At 39.9% G+C, this 14,052-nt stretch overlaps 2 protein-coding genes across 5 annotated transcripts; one reads left to right on the top strand and one right to left on the bottom strand.

The window, feature by feature from the left end:
- The first annotated feature begins 137 nt into the window (after window positions 1–137).
- LOC110491408 (centrosomal protein of 55 kDa) lies at window positions 138–10,179 on the top strand. 3 transcript variants are annotated; one of them, XM_021564833.2, is made up of 9 exons: window positions 138–293; window positions 856–1,064; window positions 1,478–1,732; window positions 4,256–4,309; window positions 4,453–4,603; window positions 5,658–5,950; window positions 6,354–6,425; window positions 8,290–8,421; window positions 8,569–10,179. In XM_021564833.2, the coding sequence occupies exons 2-9, from the start codon at window positions 879–881 to the stop codon at window positions 8,767–8,769; spliced, it is 1,344 nt and encodes a 447-aa protein (XP_021420508.1). In that variant the 5' UTR covers window positions 138–293; window positions 856–878; the 3' UTR covers window positions 8,770–10,179. The 3 variants fall into 3 exon arrangements, with proteins under 3 accessions (XP_021420508.1, XP_021420506.1, XP_021420507.1); XM_021564831.2 differs by having other exon boundaries at window positions 1,460–1,732; XM_021564832.2 differs by lacking the exon at window positions 138–293 and adding an exon at window positions 316–539 and having other exon boundaries at window positions 1,460–1,732.
- Window positions 10,180–10,326: 147 nt separating this feature from the next.
- rbp2 (retinol-binding protein 2) lies at window positions 10,327–12,227 on the bottom strand. Of its 2 annotated transcripts, XM_021564379.2 has the most exons (6): window positions 12,150–12,227; window positions 11,779–11,885; window positions 11,478–11,614; window positions 11,212–11,318; window positions 10,789–11,001; window positions 10,327–10,623 (listed from the first exon to the last, which is right to left on the bottom strand). In XM_021564379.2, exons 1-6 carry the CDS (start codon window positions 12,184–12,186, stop codon window positions 10,604–10,606), a joined length of 621 nt encoding a protein of 206 aa, XP_021420054.1. In that variant the 5' UTR covers window positions 12,187–12,227; the 3' UTR covers window positions 10,327–10,603.
- Window positions 12,228–14,052: the final 1,825 nt, after the last annotated feature.

The raw sequence follows: 14,052 nt of genomic DNA, 5'->3' as shown, positions 1-14,052 counted from the left end.
ACCAAAATAAATATAGACTTAGCTAATCGTATTTTCCATTCATATTTATCTATAAATGTATGTTCCATGGCAAGTTTATTGTGTGATCTGTTATTGGTTTGAGCAATAACAGTACTCTGTCTCCATCTAGTGGTGGTTGATAAAAAATGAGTGCCCGCGTCATCTGACACCCGGATATGACGCCTGACGCGCTGCATTCAAACTTGTTTTCAACTTGGAAGCAAGAAAGTGTCCGTTTCATTCTCATAAATCAAGCATCCTAGGTTGTTATTTCGGAAACAGAGTCCTACATTGTGAGTTATATTTTCTAAATATTTATAGATGCATCCATGTTTTATTAACAATAGAAAAGAGTTTGGGTTGAACGAACAAAAGTTTAGCTCTCTAAATAAGGACGGATTGCTGGCTAACTATAGCTGTGTTGTTAGGCAGACCAGCACCTACGGTACAGTATTTAACTTAGCTAGCTAACTAGAATTAGCCACCAACTCAATAAAAATATAAAGCCAACAACCTAGCAGATTATCTGTATCTTCTTGGTAAGATTATGTTCTATTTATGTCATTCAGTTGTAAAGTTTTGGATAAATGTTTTTTTTTCGGTTAGGCATGTTCTGTTGTTTTGGGCTTGAGTTTGTTTTGTGTTTGGCGTGCCAATTTCAACAAATAACGTTAGCTAGGCCTCACTGCAGGTGCGATATTTAATTGGATGTATGCCTAATGAAATGAACAAACTTGAGTATTTCCTATTAGATTTACTACCTAGATGTAGTTAGCTTTGATTGAAAATGTGCAATTGAATGAGATGTGAGTGATTTGAATTGTTATACATTGACAAAAAAAAACGTCAAACTAGTTTTTCTAGGTAACACGCCAGACATGGCATCAAAAAGCACCAAGGATATCATTGTCAACAAGTTAGGCTTTAAATCCAGTGGCTCAAAGCAAGCAGACATGGAAATGGACAGACTCAGGAAGGAAAATAATCACCTGAAGAAGATGATGGATGAAATATCAAAACGAACGGCGAGGCCACCAGACTTGGACAAGAGCAAACTGCTAGAGGTAAGTTAACTAGCTAGCAAAATGACAAAGCATAGTAGCTTGTGCAGAAATAGACTCTTGTGAGATGCTTAGGCTAATCTAGTATTGCCAGTCAAATGATTATTATAAAGTCTAAATGGAATGGGGTTGACACCGTAGTGATGAGGTAGCCTACATCCATAAACAGGAAACATTTCAAACCAAAACAACCTTTGCACTATGTTCATAAATTTGTTGTGACCACCAATCACTTTCACTTTCACAATGTGGCTTTGTAGCAGTCTGTGGGTTTAGCATTGAGAACATCATGGGCGTGTTCTTTTGAAATTGTCTTGATGGAGTTGTGTTAATATAAAGATGAATCATGTTCATTTAAGAAGAGAAATAAACTACCAAAATGTTGCAATTGATTGCAGAAAATTCTGTCTCTGGAGACATTAAGGGAGAGGAACACTCAGCAGCTGCTGGCAAAGGACAAGGAGGTGGAGACTCTGAGACAACAGCTGAGTTCCAGTGGGGGAGAGGTGGTGGCATCGCTCCAGTCTCAGCTGGACCAGGGGAGGAGAGAGGCAGAGCACAGAGAGAAACTCTTCCAGTCCCTCTCGGAGGAGACGGGGAACCTGAAGAACAACTTGGTGGCAGTGTCTGCAAGGTGTCAGGAACTGGAAGAACAGTTTCCTGATTTCCAGGTTGGTGAGCGGAATCTGCAGAATCTATGTGTGACAGGAAGACACTTCAAGGTTCACGCCCCTCAATATTCAAACATTACAGTTTCCTGTATGAATGTTGTGGTTAGGCTGGGGCATTCAAAATCTCAAGGTGAAATATTATTTTTGAACTCTAGATGGCAGCCTTTGCTCTCAGAATGGCCCCTCTGACATAATACTTGTTAACTCTCAGCTCAGGTGGCTTTCGTGCAGGGTTGCGTACAGTACGACAGAACGGGGTGCAACATTGAATTAATCTGAAACGGCACTGTTCTGAACAACCAGTTGAAAAGCGTTGTGATTATGGTGGCCCACAGGGCGATTACTGTATGGTGTACTGCATAGGTTTTGTGTTTTTAGATGGTCACACCCAAACGTAAGCAAATTTACCTCAAAGGCTGTTGACAAATGGTGCACACAGTTTTGGGGAAGCGTGTTCAGTACAAACCGTCACGCAACATAGCAAACGTTGAAGCTTTCTGAACGCACCACAGGGCTACTCAACCATATTCTTATGGGGGCCACTTTTTTAAAGGTAATTGCAGGGCCAGACATTTTCGACATGCGATTAATCTTCCGGAGAACTATCAAAAACAGCACACAACATTATAAAACACTTAAATGTTGCTAAAAGTAATTAGGTCGTTTTTAAAATCCTCTGAAAACAGGATTTTCTTTTTACTGCCCTAACTGGTAATAACATGGACCAGCAAGCTATTTGATTCTCTATTTTAAGGGGGGGGTAGCCTAAGCTTTGGAGGAATTTCCCCCAGTCATTTTTTCTTTTTTCACTCCCTTCTAATATTTCCTGCACGACTTCATAGAGAGAAACAGAAGGCACGTACGTGTCCCTGAGAGTCTTAGCTTTCAGGAATGGGGTGATATTAGCTTATTGCACACTGTTCACACAAGTCAAATTCATAGGAAGATTTATTTGGAGCTGCTAAAAACCACACTGATAGGCCTTGTCATTTTGGCAATAAACATCAGAATTTTGTTTCCAGATTTTTTTATACTAATGTTCAGAAATGATCAAGGGGCCAGTCTAAATTGATTAAAAGACCGGATCTGGCCCGCAGCCACCAGTTGAATAGGCTCTGACAGCATTTCCTATTTATCATCTTTCATGATTCAAATATTACATTTATTTTCCTGATTTCTTATCTATCCAATCTTCTTAGTGTCATATTTATAAGAGTGAGAATGACAAGTTAGCCATTTTATGATTACAGAGCTTCACAAGCATTTAATTGTTTAACCTCTTTGACCACTCTACCAGACGAGTATGACAGACCCTTCCCTCTGATAAAAATAGTTTTCCCTCAATTTAAAGCACTGTGGTATGGGGGGAAATGGTTTACCACTAGTCTTATTCATGGATAGAGAACTATGTTTATTATATGTGCTCTAATCCATATGTAACTTTCAAATAACCATGAGACTATGTTCAAGGCAATCCACCTCCCAACAGGCCCTCATCACCGGGGGCATTACCCTCCGCAACATAACCCCCACCGCACATGTTCAGTCATACAGGATGGGCAGACCATCTGGGAAAAGGTTGTCAAGCTTATGATCCCAGTCCCTCTCCTCTCGAGGTGGAGTTAAGAGCCTGAGCAGACCAATGGGTCTTACAGTGGCTCAGCCTTGAGACGTCCCGCCTCCTTAGGTCATAGGTATCATGTTCCTGGTCTTACCAGGCAATCAGATGTCAACCTGTGGGCCAACTTTAACATCATCATTATTATTATGAGATGGACCTGGCGTCGCTCTCCAGGGATTGCAGGACGAAGGCAGCCCCTCCAGGGATAGTTGGGCCTTGGTGTTATTGAGGATGTATCCCAGCCAGGCTGACTAGGCCGCTGACTGGTTAAAAGACACCCTAGGCATTATATTATTGTATGCAGTACTTTAACTAGAGGCGGCTTTGCATTTAGCTAGGCTTTACTGCCCTTTTTAATGATTTTATTATGTCCTCTTTAATCTTGATTTCCTTGTGTTTTATATATATATTTCCAGAGTTTGGAATAATAGTGAAAATGATCATTATGCCCTTTTAGTGGAAGAGCTGTTGCAAAAGACTTGCCTGAAATTTCAGCCTGTTTTGGTGGGATGGAGTTTTGGCTTGCCTGGTGACATCACCAGGTGGTAAATTAGTTAATAAACCAATAAGAAAGTGTTCCAAACCTCTCTGCCAATAACATCTACTTTTCCCTTTCCCACTAGTCCCAGAAATTCAGAGAAATGGCTCTTTGCTAAGAAGTTATTTTTGTTTTCAATTCAAATGGTCACAGTAAGGTACTTAATTGTTACCCAGAAATGATGTGATATTCCGATTAAAAACGTCTGCATTAGACTTTTTAAGTAAAACATCCAAGACTCGTCTCCCACAGACCCACATACAACAGACCATGTCTTCATGTAGAAAGTGATTGTCTCTGTTGTGTACACCTCTGCAATTGTTTTGATCTATTCTAATACCCGTGTTTCTATACTGTTTGATAGAATGGCAGGGTCCCCACCGGTGAGGTTGCCGTAGTTCAGGATCACCTGAGAGATGTGAGTTGAATAACTTGTCAAGATTAAAATTGCCATTTTGTTTTCGTCTTTGTCTGCTCAAAAACCGTAGTGCGTTGAGTGCTAAGGAAAACTGTATAACCTAACCCTTACCCCCGTGTGTCTTTTTTCCTGGATTCCGTAAGGCTTTGGAGAAGAACCAACAGTGGATGGTTTATGACCAGCAGCGAGAGGCCTATGTCAAGGCAGTCCTGGCCAGAACCCTTGAGTTGGAGCAGCAACTAAATCAAGCCAACCAAGCTCTCCAACAACAACACAAAGAAGGCGATTCAGCCGGTAAAAAAACAGGGCCTCTGAGCCTGTGTGGGATTTGGCACTCGTTTGCTGTTAAGAGCAAATCCACTGTTAAAAATCGGCAGATCCCACAATGTTCTCCGCATTATAAAGGCTTATTTCACACACATTTTTTTTCCCATGTGGTTAAAATAATTACCCTCTAGGCCAACGCTTGTCAGTCTGTGAATATAGCATTTCTTAATTGGGGTGGTTCTACTAAGCAAACATGGAATTGTTTTAAGATAGTCATAGCACTGACCATTATGCTTTTTGATTTCGAATTTTTGGACCCTTTAGGGAGAAAAAAAAAAAAAAATATATATATAAATATTTGATGAAACTTTTGGCCTTACTGCTATTAGCCTGTGGAAACGCATTGAATACCAGATTCATACATGGAAAAACTGATAGTATAAATAAATCTAAAGGAAGTTTGTTTTGAAGTATCTGTATTATATCGAAGAGATATAAGACGGATCAGGAAACTATTTGTCTTTTTGTATACAGATTTAACCCATTATTTTTGGCACTAAACTATCTCTATATAATTCCATTCATTTTTAAAGTGGTACCAGGCTGCTTTCAGGTTTGGCTTGTGGGCATCCTAGAGCAAATGTGCGTGTTCGTGAGAGACTCACCTTTCCATAGAGGGGTCATATTAGTGTGTAGCTCGAACCGTTCGGATGCTACTGACAGAAGTTGGCAGATCGGCGATGCTGACTTCAGACTACGCCTGTGACGCTTGTGGGTCTCGTAGACCTTATACTGTAGATGCCGAAAACGGCTATTGGCAGATGAGGTGGATTGAGACGTACCCCATGGTAAAAAAAAAAAAATCTGATATCTCCAGTTTAAACAGATGGATTTTGTATTATGCTCATTTGATTTCCTGAAATTAACTCAAGCTTATAATTAGCGTTTACAAATTAGTTATAATTAGCTATTACAAGTGGTAAAGCAAAGTATACTTGACAAACGGTACTTCCTAGTGACCGATTCATAAGTGTTGCATAGAGGATCATATTTTATTGTAACCCTGCTTGATTTTCCCCAGCACCTGAGAAGTCTTCCCCCCAGCTGCAGGAGTACTACGACAAGCTTCTGCTGCAGGCCAAGCGGGACGTGGAGGCCCAGAAGGAGGCTGCTGCGCGGGCCCAGGGGAGGTACGAGGAGCGCTGCCGGGAGGTGGCCGAGGCCCAAGAACAGCTCCAGGCCGAGCGCCTCAGCAGGAGACACAGAGTCAGCGAGGAGAGGAAGTGCTTGGCTGACAGGATGAGGTCCGAGCGGGACAGCATGGACGCCAGGTTGGAAGACGAGAGGAAGAGGTCTGCTGAGCTTCTGCTGCAGGTACTGTTATACACCAGGGAGATACTTTGTGTGGTTTATTGTGCAACTTTGTTTGACCAGGTGAGTTAATTTATAAAGCATTGTCATTTGCAACCATGACCTGTGGATGAGTTGCTGGGGAAAAGTTGTTTTTTAAATGAGTCTGGTTGTGTCTCGTTGAATATATACCGATCTAACAACAGTTCAATGTAGTTGGGGATTAAATAAAAATGTTCTGTGCTGAACCATATATACCCGCTGGAGAAGGGGGTTCGATCCCGGTCTCAGCCACTTTCTCGCCTATGCTCCTCGTTCTTCTTCACACCCTCTACACTTTCCCACTATTCTTTCAAAAGACACAGTAATACTGAATGTCGATAGGACCTCCAATTTCCTTTAAGACAAAATACTGTTTTCTGTTCAGGTGAATCTACTCCAGAAATCTCAGTTAAATCAAAATGAGGAGCAGAGGAGAGTTGCTGTACTGGAACAGCAGGTATGTAGGTCGTTTATCCATGCATCATCACTTTACCCCTACCAACATGTACAAATTACCTCTACTAACCTGTAGCCCTGCACATTGACTCGGTACCGGCACCCCCTGTATATAGCCTCGTTATTGTTATTTTATTGTGTTACTTTTTATAAAAAATTACGCTTTAGTTTATTTAGTAAATATTTTCTTAACTCTTTCTTGAACTGCATTGTTGGTTAAGGGCTTGTAAGTAAGCATTTCACGGTAATGTCTACAGTGCCCTCCACTTACATTGGCACCCTTGGTAAACTTGAGCAAAACGGGCTGTAAAAAAATTGTCTTTGCTGTTTTCCTCTTGGCCTTTCATTCAAAATATTCACAAAAAATCTAACCTTTTAATTGAAGTAAAATTATTGAAAAAAATACATGTGAAATAAAAAAAATTCTCCATAACATGTCTGCCACAATTATTGGCACCCCTATAAATTCTTATGACTAAAATCTGACTGAAGTATATTCCAATTCATATTTTACTATTTAAATTCACCTGAGTGATTAGGAATACTTAAGTGGTAAGCCATGACTTCCTGTTTCACTGGGGTTTAAATATGAGGTGACATACATGCCAAGTTCTTATAGTCATCCATCACTATTTGGAAAGACCCGAGAATACAGTAATGATGTGCGACAAAAGTTGTTGAGCTGCACAAATCAGGAAATGGCTATAAGAAAATAGCTTACCGGTTGAAAATGCCCATTTCTACTATCAGGGCAATAATTAAGAAGTTTAAAGTAATTGGAGGTGTTAACAATTGGCCTGGAAGAGGACTTGTGTCTATATTGACCCCATGCACAGTGAGGAGGATGGTGAGAGTGGCCAAAAAAACAGCTGGAGAATTGCAGACGTTAGTTAGGTCAGAAACTCTACAAAACTACGATCAGACGATCAAGTTGTTTGGGAGGGTTGCCATAAAAACAACAAACCCGGTCATCAAACAACAAACTCAAGCGCCTACAGTTTGCCAAACTTCACTGGAACTTTCAATGTGACCGGGTTCTGTGGTCAGGTGAGACCAAAATAGAGCTTTTTGGAAACAAAGATGATTTTGGCGTAGACAGAAATATATCCATGCAGAAAAGTACCTCATTCCCACTGTGAACTATAGTGGTGGGTCTTTGATGTTGTGGGTCTGTTTTTCTTCCAACGGCCCTGGACAACTTGTTAGGATACATGTTAACATGGACTCCAAGTACCAGCAGATATTAAATCAAAACCTGACTGCCTCTGCTAGGAAGCTTAAACTGGGCCATGGTTGGATCTTCCAGCAGGACAACATCAACACAAAAATGGTTCACTGACCACAGAATCAAGGTTTTGCCAAGGCCGTCCCCTGGCCTAAACCCTATAGAAAACCTTTGGGATGAGCTGAAGAACAGTCCACAAGCATGGACCTTGGAATCTGGAGAGATTCTGTACGGAGGAATGGTCTTGGGTCCCTTGCCATGTGTTCTCTAACCTCATTACACATTATAGGAGAAGACTGAGCTGTTGGCAAAGGTAAGGAAGGAGTGCCAATAATTGTAGCACATGTATATTTGAGAAAAATATTTGTTTTGAGTTAAGAATAAATTTTTTACTTTAATTAAAAGTTAGATTTTTGTGAATATTTTGAAAGACCAAGAGGATAAATAAAAAATGATTTACCAAGGGTACCAATATTAGTAGTTGGTGCATGTGACGAATACAATTAGATTTTCTATTGGCAACCTAAACCATTCCTGACTCTAGATTGTGAAATAGTCTGTTGTATAACATCTCTTATGCAATACAACATCCAAGATCTCTGCAGTGCTCTCTTGATTTGCTGTTGTCTATTCCCCCCAGATCCAGCTGTCTGCCAAAGACTTTGAGAACGAGAAGCTCGATCGGCACAGTTTACAGCATCAGTTGCACAAGGTCCTGAAAGAGCTGCGCAAGGCTCGGGACCAAATCACGAGACTGGAATCCAGCCATCAAGTAAGCAATTGCAAAATGTTGCAGTACACTTAAATTCTTTTAGACTTTTCTGCTTTTCAATTGTCATCATGAATACCTTTGCTATCTTCAGATAAGCAACTGTGGGACCATTGATTGGTTTCTATGTATTTTCAATTTCGTAAACAGCAGAGCGAGTCTCGTTTCTCTGAGCCAAGTTCTTACAACAAGCTGGAGTTTGATAGGCTGTCCATTGAGGATCCCATCCCCACCTCGCCCTCCAAAAGCCTTCTGGACGAGAGTTTCCTGGAGTGTCCAAAGTGTAGAGCCCCATACGCCACCAGTCAACACAGAGAACTGCTGGCCCACCTCGACTACTGTTTCACTTGAACAGCCTCTGGGAATTAACAAGGGAGTACATCTGGCCATTCTCGGTCTTGCTTTTGTCTATAAGATATTGTATTTCTATAATCTTATAAGAGGAAGTCTATTTGGTTTGTGTTTATGCTCTTTTTACATGACGATGTTTCTTTCCCATTTTTGTATGTGTCTACTGATGATCTACTGTAAGTTCCTGAAGGTGTGTTTACCAATAAATCAGTGACTATTTTTGATTGACAAGAATAAACTATTTTGAATTATTATTATATATATTTTTTGTGATTTAAAAAAAATCTTATGTGGATGGTTTTGTCATAGAACGTATGTAAGATTAGAACATGAAACAAGTGTTCACCACATAGGTCCTTTATTTTTTCTGTTGTACCTCATCTTTCTATAAGCATTGTTTGCATTCCTAAGGTGTATTCCATCAGTTTTAAAGGCCCAGTGCAGTCAATTCAGTTTTTCATGTGTTTTGTATCATATTGGTACAGCTGAGGAAACTAACACTGTAAAAGTACGAACAATTTTGACCAGTTTATTTAACTAGGCAAGTCAGCGAAGAACAAATTCTTATTTACAATGACAGCCTACCCCGGCCAAACCCTAACCCGGACAATTGTGCGCCGCCCTATGGGACTCCCAATCACAGCCTGTTGTGATACAGCCTGGAATCGAACCAGGGTCTGTAGTGATGCCTCTAGCGCTTAGACCGCTGCGCCACTCAGGAGCCAATGGATTGATCCCCAAGCCACAATCCTAATGCACCGCTTTAGTGTCCTCTACTCAGACCACTCTGATATTCCTAGCAAAATTCTTGCTTGAGAATAGTTTTGTTAAAAAGCAATTTTCAATTTTCTTTATTTTTGACCATTAGAATGGACAACTATCACAGTAAGTTACTTGTTACCCAGAAATGACTTGATATTGAGATAAAAAATTGCTGCACTGGGCAATGTTACATGTGTGAGTAAGGCCCACTTCCGCCTCAGTTCTTACTTTGCAAACCAGCTCCAATGAGATTGCATGAGTAAGTCCTTGCATTAAACTATTTAAGGCCAAGGATTAGCGAGGCTTCTCTTGGGTAGGGGAAAAGAGGTTCATGTGTGTCTATTCAAGGAACGTTACAACAAGGACTTAGCTTTAAGGTTACTGCTGCAGAATACTCATATGGTTGGTTCCAAGCAGTGCGTTATGAATAATTCTCAGTTTGATGCCTTTTTTAAAATTGTATTTATACATTTTGAAACCAGTTTGGTGATAAATAGATTATTGTCCTTTTTCAGATAATTGGGTGTCTTTGTTTTTCATTTGATTTGATTTTTGTTTTGGCCTGTATCCAAAAGCTATCTTTACACTTTGTTATACACTGTACAAAAATGTGCAATAAAGATGATAGTGCAATGGCTATCAACACAATCTTTGAGTAATTGTCTTTTTGTCACTGTTGAATGGAAGCCATGTGGGACCATGCAGTTGTATGAATGGCAAACCAACCTGATGACATCAGAGCACAAAGTATGACTTGAAACCCTTGATGCTAATAATACAAAATAAACACTGAAATAGTACCATTGTGTTTTTATTTATTTCAAAAAGTCATTCAAGACTACATCATACAATGTCAATCAGTAAAGTATCCTATATCCTTCCTGATACATTCGGATACAAATCATTTGGTTGGTTGATGGCTGTCTTTGGTAACGGCAAAGTTCCCCAACTGCTGGAAGGGGCTGGCCAGTGATGGTTGGTTTGTTTTTGTTGTGGAACATGGTTTATATTTACAGCCTGATTCTGATATGTGGAATTTTACACCCATGATATCCATCTGACTAGTTCCAGATCAGCTGCTTTCACAGAAACCTGCAATGGAGGAATAAAACACGTTTACACATACTGCATATACTGAGCTTATAATTGATATTAGGATTCCATAATAGTTAATTAGACCAGAAGTTGCACAATTGGTTTTTGCACAAAAGTAAAGTATTACTTTTAATTACTAAATTGACTTATAACAACGCTTACCGGTGTGTGAAACACGTCTGTATTTGCCGAGGAAGCAGAGCTCCTTTTTCTTGTCGGTGACAATCTTCTGGTCCTCAGGCCTCAGACCGGTAGGGTGGCGGGAGAAGATGAAGGAGTATCCGTCCAGGCAGGTGCCGTCCAGGTCAACCTCTCTGCAGGAGTAGTGGATGGCATAGTTGTCGTAGTCAGTGTCAATGACCCAGTGGTCATCGTCTATGTGGAGGAGAGAGGAGACAGAATAATAACAATGGTTGGTTTAACAGCAGGCTTTGGACAGTAGGCAGCTTCATCAATGGCATGCTATCATGTACAAATGAAGAATAGTCAAGTTATCATCAATAGGTAGTGGTGTAACTCAAAGGAACATTCTGTACAACAATAGGAGATTTTAGTCTTGTATTTTGAGTCTGTAGTCTTTCTTACTTCCAGACTGGAGGTATGCAGCAGCGCCCCAGTATCTCATCTTGAACTTGGCAGGGTCTGGAGTGTCCTCGAAGGTGCCGAACATGTTGGCACACATTTCCCAGTTGCTAAAGGGAGGAAAAGGAGAGTTGAAAGGGGAGGATAAATGGAATAAAAGTGGAGGATGAAGCAAAGATAAATGAGTAAGTTCAGTAGAAGTGAAAACATGATGAATTTTAGAAGGTTTGAGAAACTATTTTGATCGTTTGGAAGTAAACAGAACTCACTTAAGGATGATAACTCTTCCCTGGGCAGTTGCAGTCATTTTGCCACTTCCATCTACTGAGAACTGAGCAACAACATTGTCCAGGAGGAACAGACCAACAGGATCTTTCTTGGCCACAGCATACCACCTACCAGTATACTGTAAGATGAAATGAGAGCTCTATCAATCTCTGCATAACATACAATGAATGAAATTCCAGTTACATTCTACCTTGAACATTCCAAGGCTGATAGATCAGATTGGACAAGAGCAGAGATACTTTATTGAAAGTGACATTTTGGAAATGTGAATTTTGTTCTTACCCTGCTTCTGTCGAAGTTCTGCATGACCTGAATGTTTGAAACCTGACAGTCCTGTGCCCAGCATGTCGCCAGAACACAGAGGGCCACACAGATTCTCAGCATGTTGCCTTGTTGATGGATCCGTGGAAGACAGAGCCCAGAGTCAAGAGAAAATATCACAACATCACAATCAGTACATCAGGCAATATACCACTCCATTACAGCTTCAATCTAAAAAGGTTGCAAACTAATCAAAAATATGAAAAGTGAGTTAAAAAGGTAATTGATAGTAATAAAAAAAGGAAAACAGGAAAAACCCTAAGCAGAGTACATGTAAAACCCTAAGCAGAGTACATGTAAAACCCTACTATCCCTTCCCATGCAGTTCATACCTTGTAAAGTCTGAGGTGCCTTAGAGCTGCTGTTCATCTACAAACTGAGGTTTTTATAGTGTAGAGTCCTGCCACAGCCTGGGTTGAGTAAGAACAACAACAGATGTGAGACAGCCCCTAACCAATTGGGAAAACATTACGTAACTCCAACCAAGACTCCCATTTTGTCCAGATGTGTTCTGCACATTTGACCCCAGTCCCAAAAATGTGTTTTTGCTGCCTTATGAAACATCTGTTGTGGGTAAAGGCAAGAGCATATCTGGAATACTATACATTATACATACTCACTATCAATCACTAAGCGTGAAATGTTCTGCTTCAGCAGTACGAGCCCCAGGTTAACATCCAGATCCAGACTTTGAAAGAAATGTTTCAGCTCTCTTTTTCCCCCTGGAACAACTACAATATGTTACTTCTGGTTAGTCTCATCCCACTGGGCAAAAACTGGTTGAATCAATGTTGTTTCCATGTCGTTTCAACAAAAATGTCAATGTGATGATGTTGAATCAATGTGGAAAAGTGATTGGTTTTGAAAAAAGTTATCAACGTAAGGGAATTTTGTCTTTTTTCACCCAACTTTTTACCTAAATCCAATGGCATGATGACTTCACTTGTTGATTTCACTATGAATTCATGCTGAATTCACGTTAGTTGATAACTCAACCAAATGTAAATCAAAACTAGCTGTTGAACTGACCTCTGTGCCCAGTGGGATTACTCGACTTTTCTTAAAGGTTCAATGCAACCGTTTTTATCTCAACATCTAATCATTTTTGGGTAACAATTAAGTACCTTACTGTGATTGGTTGAAATTTAAATGGTCAAAAATAAACAAAAATAGCTTTTTGGCAAACAGCAATTTCTCAAGTAATAATTTTGCTCGGACTGGGAGTGGGAGTGGTCTGAGTGGGAAGGGGAAAACTGAAAATTAGCTGTTATTGGCAGAGATGTTTGGAACTCTCTTTCTCATTGGTCTATTAACTAATTTACCGCATGGTTATGTCACCATGGAAAGCCAAAACTCCATCTCTCCAAAACAGGCAGACATTTCAGGCGGCCTTTTCAAACAGCTCTTACACTAAAAAGGCAATTTTCACAATTTCACAGTATCCTTCCAACCTCATAGTGTGGAAATATTTATAAAACACAGGACGTGTAGTTTTTGACTGCACTGGGCCTTTAACATTTTTCACTTTTCACTTGAAAGCCATGTTAGGCAATCATGTTAAATATTATTTTATTGCTCAATGTTAGATAAATCTATAATAGATCCTATCCTGTATAGGACATCCTGTGGAGAAAAGAACATTGACTTCTAGTTTGCTATGCAATCAATATCAAAGAGAAAAACATTTCAGTGAGTGATCAAACAGAATGAATCAATAGTTGTATTCCATTGATCATACCACACCAGCAAATACCATAGGACATTATAAAGGCTCATACACGAAAACAAGTTATAAAGCATTATACCTGCAGGCTGTATGCAAAGTGTTATGAAATGGCCATATACAGTAAATGAGGGTGCAGGCACTTACTTTTATGGCCATAAAACCTTAATTTATGGTTTAAAGCTGCCAGTAAGCATTCCAGGTAGACATTTGTTTTTCTTTCTAGGACCATATAACCGTGACCCTCAAAGAATGGCTGGACCAGTACCAGAGTCAGGAAAAAGTTAGATTTGTATCTGCTGTAACATAGTATTCCAAACTATATATGCACATACAGTACCAGTCAAAAGTTTGGATACACCTATTCATTCAAGGGTTTTTCTTTACTTTTACTATTTTCTACATTGTAATCATCATAACTATTAAACGATCATGTAGTAACCAAAAAGTGTTAATAAAAATCTGAATATATTTTAGATTCTTCAAAGTAGCCACCCTTTGCCTTACAACTG

This window comes from Oncorhynchus mykiss, chromosome 16 (genome assembly GCF_013265735.2).
Source record: "Oncorhynchus mykiss isolate Arlee chromosome 16, USDA_OmykA_1.1, whole genome shotgun sequence".
Classification (NCBI taxonomy): Eukaryota; Metazoa; Chordata; class Actinopteri; order Salmoniformes; family Salmonidae; genus Oncorhynchus; species Oncorhynchus mykiss.
This window is presented reverse-complemented; position numbering and strand designations above follow the sequence as displayed.

Coding starts and splice junctions, on each gene's coding strand:
- LOC110491408 (XM_021564831.2), top strand. CDS start 879: ATGGCATCAAAAAGCACCAAGGATATCATTGTCAACAAGTTAGGCTTT. Junction 6,426..8,289: donor TTGCTGTACTGGAACAGCAG/GTATGTAGGTCG, acceptor TATTCCCCCCAG/ATCCAGCTGTCTGCCAAAGA. Junction 8,422..8,568: donor GACTGGAATCCAGCCATCAA/GTAAGCAATTGC, acceptor TTTCGTAAACAG/CAGAGCGAGTCTCGTTTCTC.
- rbp2 (XM_021564379.2), bottom strand. CDS start 12,186: ATGAACAGCAGCTCTAAGGCACCTCAGACTTTACAAG. Junction 11,615..11,778: donor AGAACTTCGACAGAAGCAGG/GTAAGAACAAAA, acceptor TTCATCTTACAG/TATACTGGTAGGTGGTATGC. Junction 10,624..10,788: donor CAGACGTGTTTCACACACCG/GTAAGCGTTGTT, acceptor CCTCCATTGCAG/GTTTCTGTGAAAGCAGCTGA.